The following is a 9,319-nucleotide window of genomic DNA, read 5'->3' on the forward strand; positions in this document are numbered from 1 at the left end:
TGAAACATTTTGTATGTATGATGCAATTTCTCAAAAAAATTTATATAAAGTGGTGTAAAACTTGAGACATCATTTTCTATTTTATTTTGTATAAATAGGAGAATTGAATTACTACTACTTAATTCTTTAAGAAATAAAATACTACCTATTGTTTTTCTCATCAAATTTCCCTCACTTCCTCTCTCACAAAACTAAGATTTTCGACTGAAACCCTAGAAACTGATCTTCTTCCCTCAACGGTATTCGTCAACAAGTTCGTACGATAGAGCTGAATCCTATCAGTATGTCAACAAGCCCAATTAATTCCTCGATCAATTTATTGTTGGAGAGTGAATTCGATATTTTATAAAATCATATTGTTGAGCATGCTGAGAGGAGAAGAAACGAGAGAAAAGTGGACCGTTGATGCTAATATTTTGAAGCACCACAAATATGCAAGTGACCAAATTCAAGTCCTCCCCTCGAAGAAAGACAGGGTTGTGGGGGATATGAATCCTTCAAAAAACTAAAAATTGGAGGAACAAATATTTATATATTTTCATACAATTTTTAACTCTAGTAATAGCCTTTAGATAAGCAATGTGTTATTAAAAACATCCACAAAATACCAGAATTTCGTGTAAATTAATTTGAAACTGAGCTTGGTAACTTCATAGTTTTTTTTTTTTTTATCACAATGTGATTTGTGCAAATGTGATATTTTAATTTCCCTCCCATAATACAAGCTTCTAAAATTTCAAGAATAAATAAATGGATTTCATTAATTTTTTTGAAGTCAAAAGATCCATCTAAGCCTTTGCATGAAGAAGAATGAAACCAAATAAGAGTTCGACCCAATGTGTTAGTTGTCTCTTAGTTGGTCCCGATTTGACAATAGCAGTAACTTATTTTTCCCAACAACCAAATAAAATTTATAAACAGAACCAATTATTTTAAAACTTTATTCAGAAAAATCGATATTCGTCAGCTGAAGATATACCAGGAGTTTTAAATAGCGAAGAAAACCAACAAAAGAATTTAACTACTGCCTAAACACAATCAATCTTACCAAACCCTTTGACCATGGGCATGGAGAACGAACATCCCTCGAGAGGTTATGCTGCTCACTCACTAACAAGTTTATTCATCAGCTACGAGTGGGGGAATGAACGAATATCCCTCGAGAGTCTGCTCAAAGATGTGCCCTATTTTTAACAACTTCTCCTGCAAAGGTTAACAATACAACTTTTGATATAGTGTTGAACAACCATAGTTTCAAGGGTGTGACTTCTAGACCTACTTATAAATCATCATGTTACATGAAGGATGTGATTATCAACAAATCCTTTGTGAATTCCGGCAAAGAAGTTTGTTACCTATACCCCAACCCAATTCCTGTTGGTGTCCTTAACTTTTGAATAGCAGTATACAGTTTGAATTCAAAATTCTTGGTAGAAAGCAAAAATTTGGCTGTACCTCATCAAATGCCGCTCCAATCATTTGAATACCGACAGGCATTCCAGCTGACCCTCCATCAAATCCACATGGTAAAACCAACGCAGGCAGACCAGCCAAGTTCACATTAACCTGCATTCACATTAAATCATGAAACGACAAACGAATACAAAGGATTTTTTAATTCTTTGACCAATATGTTACAAAATAAATGACGTGGTGTAGAAACTCACAGTCATTATGTCTCCTGCATACATGGCTAATGGGTCATTTTTCTTCTCACCTAGAAAAAACACCAAGTATATTAGTATATTTTATAAGTTCACCAAATGAAAAGCCATAACAATGGAGTATTAAGAAAAAACACACATTATGATATCATTACTACCGTACCAATCTTATAAGCAACAGAGGGAGCAGCAGGAGATATCAGTATATCATTTTTGTCCAAAGCATCCTTGAAGCTATTTCGTATTATTGTCCTAACCTGAAAATACCAGCATATTTATCAATTTTCTTCATATGAAAAAAAATTTAGTCCAGGAAATAAGGCCAGCTTACAGTGTAAGATTAAATTTCAGTAACAACTGCACCAAATTGCATTTTAGAGCGATAGCTAACCATCTTATTACTAAAAAGTAAAAACAGAATTCAGCTTCCAAATAATTCATCATTGAAGCAAATAATATAAATTGACAGTGACAGTGGTCAAACCTGCTGAGCACGCTTGTAATATGCATCATAGTAACCAGCAGAAAGAGCATATGTACCCATCAAGATTCTCATTTTAACCTGTAACAATGAAGTATTTGTTGTCAAGTTAAATATAGGACGGCTTCTCTATTGGCCACAAATTAGGAAGGAGAATGCCTAAAAAGAATTTATACACAAACATTTCAAAGTCACACCTCAGAACCAAGACCTTCAGCACGGGAGTCCCCATAGAGAGATTTGAGCTCTTCACCAAAAACTTGGTTTCCATATCTGCAAACAGAATATATATGGAGTTGATGGGAACTAAAATTACTATCAAGTTCAGTGACAGATGATTATCTACTGCAGTCTGAAGTTATTCAAAACCTCCCCTTCCCCCCCTCCCCACTATACAGCCACGATAAGAAGAAACATTGCCACAAAATCACATACCAGTTTTCTCCCTTCCTCCATGTGTGTGAGGTTGTATATTTCTATACATGACCATTTGTAAAACATATGTAATATTTGTAGAAACAGACCAAAGGTTGCAGTATAACCTGACACCATCATAGCGAGACAAATTTGAAGATGATTCAGATGAAGCAAGAATGTAGTATGCTGGCAATCCAAGCGAAAATGATGGCAATGATACCTATATATGCAAAAATGAAATAAAAATATATGAAGTCAGGTGGCACTTTACTAGTGATACAGATAGATACTATATTGAGAGAAAAATCAAACAAAAAAAACCATACCTCTGATACTGTGCATCCAAGTTCTTCCAGATGTGAAACAGCACTGCGGACTGAAGAGACTACTTCTGAATCAACTCCATTACCAAGTGTTTCATGAATAACACCAACTCGCAGTCCTTTCAAGGGTTTAGATTCCAAGTAATCAAGAGGAACAAACTGAGATGCATAGTCTGGGACTTCCTAAAACACAGACAAGGTGAAAGTAAGTGCCTAAGTGGGCTTTTGGTACAAAAACACTCCAATTAGGAGAAGTAGCTTGACCAAGGTTACACTAAATTGGATTAGAAGATTCTGGAGTGGATGGTATTCTGCACCTCTTTCACTTTAGAGTTTAGACACTGAAATATAATGGTCAAAATGCATATGAAGCATCAAAGATATAGGAACATACTTGTTTGCTACTTGTAGCATCGAAGTTATCAAAACCCGAAATGGCATTTAGGAGAATTCCTGCATCAGCAACAGAAGAACCAAAGCATCCAATAACATCCAAGGAGGATGCATAAGCGACAAGACCATATCTCGAGACACGACCATATGTTGGCTTCAGCCCAACAACACCACAGAAAGATGCTGGTTGCCTAACACTGCCACCAGTATCACTTCCCAGCGCCACCATGCACTGTCTAGCAGAAACAGCTGCAGCTGAGCCCCCTGATGAACCTCCTGGTACTCGTGACAAATCCCAGGGATTAGCCGTCACCTAACGAATATGAAGATGCATCACCTGAGTAAACCATATATGGTTACATAATGTGAATTGGATTTATTATCACTTTTAGTTTACCATCTCCACGAACCAAAGTAATAAGCTCATGTTATCAAGATACCATCAGCACAGTGCCACCTCCTTTAATAAACCTACAACTGCAATTACCTATGGTGATTGTTCTTATAGTTCCCCTTTAATTCAATAAGCATAATGAACAATCCATCAATAATATTCCATTTGGCTTCGCTCAAAGTACCTTCGAATAATCACAAGATCTTTGCTTGTAACTCTTTACATGCTAATTTAGAGGCACATTCAAGCTTCAACACTAATACATCAGCATATGGCATGTAAATTAATTGCTGATCACAGCTAACATTTCTTGACACCGTGATCGATCATCTTGATAATCAAAATACATGCAATGCAGTAGACGATTATGCAAATCCAATAGTAACACAATACACAAAATTAGCGAAAATTGGAAGAGGAATGCAATGAATTAGTAACTATTTTCCACCAACAAATATCTATCATACTTAGGAGCTGAAATAAACTAACCTGATATGCAGAGCCTTCTGTCGTACTCCCCATCCCAAACTCATCCAAATTAGTCTTCCCAACAACAATAGCTCCCATTTCCCTCAGCTTCCTCACCGCCGTGGCGTCGAACGGCGGGCGGTAATTCTCCAGAATACGAGACCCCGCCGTCGACGGCATATCTCGCGTACAAATATTATCCTTAACTCCGACCAAAACCCCAGCCAGGGGGCCGACCTCCTCATTGTGCTTAATTCTGTTATCCAGCTCCTCGGCCTGCTTCAAGACGATGTCGTCAGGGGATACGTAGAGGAAGGTGCTGAGCTGGGGCTCGTGGCGGCGGAGGCGATGCAGAAACGACTTGGCGAGGTCGACGGCGGAGGTCTGGCGGGAGAGTAGGGCTTTGCGGCTGGTGAGGATTTGGGAGGGCGAAGGCGAAGCGGAGGCGGGGGTGAGGATGGGGGAGGTGTGGAGGCATTTGAAGGTGAGGGGGGCGGCGGGGGAGCGGAGGAGGCGAGGGGTTTGGGCTGAGGATAGCATTTTTTGGCGGAGGATCGAGTGAGGCTTAGCAGTGCTTCATTAGATCACTCACTCATTTCGTTTTGGTCCTTCATGTTTCACATCATAATGAAATCACCCCAGTAGATCTTTTGTTTGTCAATTGTGTCATCTTATCATCATCCTATCAGACCAACATTATTTTAATTCTAAACATATAAGTATTTTGTTGATACATTTAGCTAAGTAAATGATTTTGAGCCGGTTAGAAAGGTAAACATTACTAATTACTAGTACTTAAACATCAGACCTACAGTATTTTAATTCTAAACATATAAGTATTTTGTTGATACATGGAATCAATTCTATGTGCTGCTCTTCTTACTTATTCAATTCTAATTTTACATTTGACTAAGTTCAAAATTAATATCTATATTTGTTTGAAAATACTTTTTGATCGTGCACATTAATTTTGATTGTTATTGGTCATAAACAGTAGTATGTTTTTGTCCAAATTTAATGTTCCTGTCAAAAAATTAACGATGAACAACATTTTTACCGGACCGTAACTTAATTTAACAATGTGCAATATCAATGTTCTCTTTCATTTCTCGTTTACTTTTTGCGTTTTAATTCATTTTTCCAACACAAATAGGTTGTAAACGATGGACACAAAGGGATGAGAACCTTTAAATAATTTTACATACTTGTATTATTTTTTTTCATTTAAGCAATGAATGATTTTAATGTGCAGAGCATTCCTGCTATGGCATTTTGCACAGCAGTGAATTCCAACCCGATGATTTTGATGTGCAAAGCATTCCAACTGTGGCATTTTGTTGTCTTAAATTCAATACATTTTCATTTATATTTATTTTGTGGGCTTCTCGTTTAGCCAGTTAGCCTAGACCACAAATATTAAGAATATCCTTGTTCATTTTAGTACTCCCTATTCAAGTATGGATTATATATATGTCAGGTCACAATTATTGGAGACAATAATTGATAGTACCTACTTTCCACTATTCTTAGGTCAATTTTAATGATAACGCGTTCGATTATTCGATTTTTTTTTATTGAAATGGGAAAATAAAGAATTGAAGTTTGATCTTGAAAACCTCTTTAATAATAGAGAATGTCTCCGGCATAAGCCAAAATGTCAAATGATTACTCGAACAAATTAAAGCAATACAAACATTTCGTTTGAATAAGTAATTTATTTTATTAAATTACCACCCTCGAGATCAAATGCCCTAGTTTAGGGTCCTTGTATATTCTACTTTCAAACTTTTTAAATATTTCTAATTAACATCCTCAACTTCATTTTGTTGTGTTTTAGTGTAATTTTATACATATGGAGAATATTAGTACTAACTATTATTTTTTGCATTCGATCGTAAGTATTCATAACTCCTAGTCTCCCTATTAATGTTCGTCGATGTAATCGAAGTTAGATGACCACTTACAAAAATATATATTAGTACTAATTTTTATGAACAAAGAACATGTGATTACTACTAATTCGAACCAAACAATGTGAATATTTTACTGGTAAATAAAAATATAAAGTAAATTTATTATATTGAAACTAGCCTTTACTTTTCCTAAAGGCTAAAGTCATATTATCACATTAATGAAAATTAATATTATTTGGTATATAGAGTCGAAGTAACAATTTATTGAAAGGCAAAAATACGGTCACAAATTACTATTTTGATTTTTTGAAATGCGTAAAAATAATAGTGCTTTGACTTTCAATACGTTGTCTCGTTTCAAAGAGTTCATATCTGTCTGCATCCAGTCAAAGACGATTTAAAGCTTTATTTATTAATGGATACAATATTCATTACAATAAGTAATAATCAATATAATTCTGGCTGACATATTAATAAATACTACTATGAGAAATACATGGAGTATAAAATATCAGTTGCCAGTAGGTGTGGTCCATTATATTCGATTTTTAATGAAAAATTCATTAAAAATTAAAGATAATGTGTGAAGCTAACAAATCTTTTATATCTATTTAAAATAAAAATAATTATTATTTAAATCTCAAATTTAGACTATTGTTAGGGCATCCACGATGGGACGCCTTAAGCGACGTCCTGTGCACCGCCATGTCACCATTTTATCCTCCTCTTATTCCACCTGCAGTGAGGCGGACTATAGCCCGCCCTAAGCGACGCCCTAAGCATTTTACTTCTATTTTGTATTTATATTTTTATGTTTGCAAATGTAAATAAAAATAAACAAATAAAAACAACACAATTAAAGGGAAATTCTAAATTTACTTAATTAAAAAAAAGTTACAAAATAAGAAATAAAAAAAGCACTAAATACAAAAAAAGGAGGCTAGTCTAGAGAAGTCCCAACTTGCGGCTGAGGCCATCGATCATCCGCTGAATGCCCTCGATTTGAGCCGGGTTGGTCGCCTGCATGAGGGCGGTGTGCGCGTCCAATAACGTCATGTAGTCGGAGGAGGCCGCCAAATCCGCGTACGCATGGGCCGCAGTCGAAGTCGCGGACGGCGTCGAACTCGGGGTCGGCGACGGGGCCTGGTCAGGCGGCGCGGCGGAGGAGGATGTGGCCTTGCCCTTGCCCTTGCCCTTGGCAGCCTTGACACTAGGGGGACGCCAGGAGGACATCGGTGTGCCGGAACTCTCATCCTCGAACACCGGACTGTTGAGGTCCATCGGAGACGCGCCGCTATCGCTACTTGTATAATCAGTGAAGTTGCGCTTCGACGCCCTCCTCCTCGCCGACGTCGATTGGGGAATCACACCACCAACGAACTTCTGCTTGTCCCTCAAGAGCGCCCGGGACTGGTAGTGCTTGAAATCGCCGTCGTACAATGAAATGTACGACTGCATCGCTTTGTGCCGCACATCCGCGAGACTCTTGCCATTGGCCTGCTCCCTCTCGCACTTCTCGTACTCCCCCGCGAATAAATTTACCTGCTTCTTTATTCGATCCCAGTGCTTGCGGAGCTGCTCTCTGTGGCGCTTGTACGCGTACGCCGGCTTGGCCGCATTGTATTTCTCGGCGATGCGCTCCCAATACGCAGTCACCCTCTGGTTGTTGGCGTACACCGGATCCTCCGAAACATCAATCCAACATCTTGTCAAGACGATGGATTCGGGGTCGGGGTAGTTAGTCCTTCCCGGGGCGAACTCTTCGCACACCTCCGTTGTAGGCAACTTCTGGGCTCGTGCCTTGGTCCGCTTCTTCTTGGTGGCGGACCCAGAAGCGGCGGCGGCGGCGGCGAAGGGCGGTGGGGAGAAGGTTCCATGTCGGACAACCCGTATGAGTCGGTGGAAAAGTCGGGATCGTACTCGGTGTTGGTGTCGAATGGCCGGTATTCGTCGGGTTCTGTACCCGGCCATCGTGCACCATCGAACATCGGACTATTCGGATAATCTCCGGAATCCATTTTGCTTGAAAATGTAGTGAATTTGAGAGTGAAGTGAAAAATAAAGTGAAAATGAGAGGAATATATAGGTTTTGAAAATTTAATAAAATTAAAAAAAAAGGAACCACGTCGCATAGTCCGTGACCCATCGTCCGCGTCGTCCACAGTGGCAGACGATGCGACGGACGATGGGTATTGATAGGGCCCTCGATCTAGCAAATCTCGCTAAAGATCTTTAGCCTAAAACCCTAAATTGATAGGGTTTAAGTTCCCTATCGAGCGATTTGTAGAGCACGCGAAGATTGAACCGAAAGAAATCGATAATTCCCTAGTTGAAGTTCTAGGGTTTTGGAACAAGAATGAGAAAAGAAGTATTTTATTTCTTAATTCTCAATGGAACAAAATACTATAGAATTCTATTATTTATAGAATTCTAAATCCTAAACCTATCTTGCTAATCAAGCAAGATAATTAAAATAAAAGATTACAGAAGATATGCAAAATAACTAAAGATAAATAACTAAAATAAAAGATATGCTAAAATAAAGAAAGGAATATTGAGGAAGATCTTTAGCGAGATTTGCTAGATCGAGGGCCCTATCAACTCTCCCACCGTTGAAAACCACCTTGCCCTCAAGGTGGAAGGCAAAATAAGAACAACCAAACTCGTATCCTGCCTTCGTAGATTCAATGTAGCAGGAGAAGATCTTTCTTTCCTTCAAAATTTGCAGTACCCGGTCCACATTAGTGTCTTCAAGACAGCCAATAACAGACACACTTTCCAAAGCATTTCTCCCAATTAGACACGTAGGATGTAGATTAAATGAGTTCCAATGGTTGTTCTCAAAGGATTCTCTCGCCATTCGAACTCTTGACGGATCAGTTGCCGGACCTTGCATTACTCTGCAATTTCTACCCAAGAACTCTTCTCTACTATCTTCTGTCAACTCCAGGAAACTAGTAGAATAAAAAACAATATGATTACCAAGAAGGCTTAGAGAAGTGATAACCTTTTTGTTCTCTACACGTACAAGAGTGGTGGCCAAATCAACAGCCATTCTCATCTCCGTTCCTACTTTATCATCCGTGGTCTCCGGTGAGTAATCATCTTCATTGCCTACGTTGCCGGGTTCGAGATCTTGAGTGATGGAGAACTGCTTCTTCTCTGTATGCCCCTTAAAAGAGGGGCGAGACCATCTCTTCTGAGGCCTAACCGGCAGCTTGCTGATCTGCTGTGCGGGGATTCGCATTCCTGCATGGAAATGGTTC

General features: G+C 38.7%; 1 protein-coding gene across 2 annotated transcripts; it reads right to left on the reverse strand.

The window, feature by feature from the left end:
- Positions 1 to 910: 910 nt before the first annotated feature.
- LOC125196602 (glutamyl-tRNA(Gln) amidotransferase subunit A, chloroplastic/mitochondrial) lies at positions 911 to 4,695 on the reverse strand. 2 transcript variants are annotated; one of them, XM_048095187.1, is made up of 10 exons: positions 4,162 to 4,695; positions 3,280 to 3,591; positions 2,889 to 3,068; positions 2,688 to 2,782; positions 2,343 to 2,418; positions 2,149 to 2,226; positions 1,828 to 1,921; positions 1,668 to 1,717; positions 1,456 to 1,566; positions 911 to 1,203 (listed from the first exon to the last, which is right to left on the reverse strand). In XM_048095187.1, the coding sequence occupies exons 1-10, from the start codon at positions 4,678 to 4,680 to the stop codon at positions 1,120 to 1,122; spliced, it is 1,599 nt and encodes a 532-aa protein (XP_047951144.1). In that variant the 5' UTR covers positions 4,681 to 4,695; the 3' UTR covers positions 911 to 1,119. The 2 variants fall into 2 exon arrangements, 1 of the variants encoding a protein (XP_047951144.1); XR_007171910.1 differs by lacking the exons at positions 911 to 1,203; positions 1,456 to 1,566; positions 1,668 to 1,717 and having other exon boundaries at positions 1,851 to 1,921; positions 2,581 to 2,782.
- Positions 4,696 to 9,319: the final 4,624 nt, after the last annotated feature.

The sequence above is a fragment of the Salvia hispanica genome, chromosome 6, assembly GCF_023119035.1.
Source record: "Salvia hispanica cultivar TCC Black 2014 chromosome 6, UniMelb_Shisp_WGS_1.0, whole genome shotgun sequence".
In the NCBI taxonomy this organism is placed as follows: Eukaryota; Viridiplantae; Streptophyta; class Magnoliopsida; order Lamiales; family Lamiaceae; genus Salvia; species Salvia hispanica.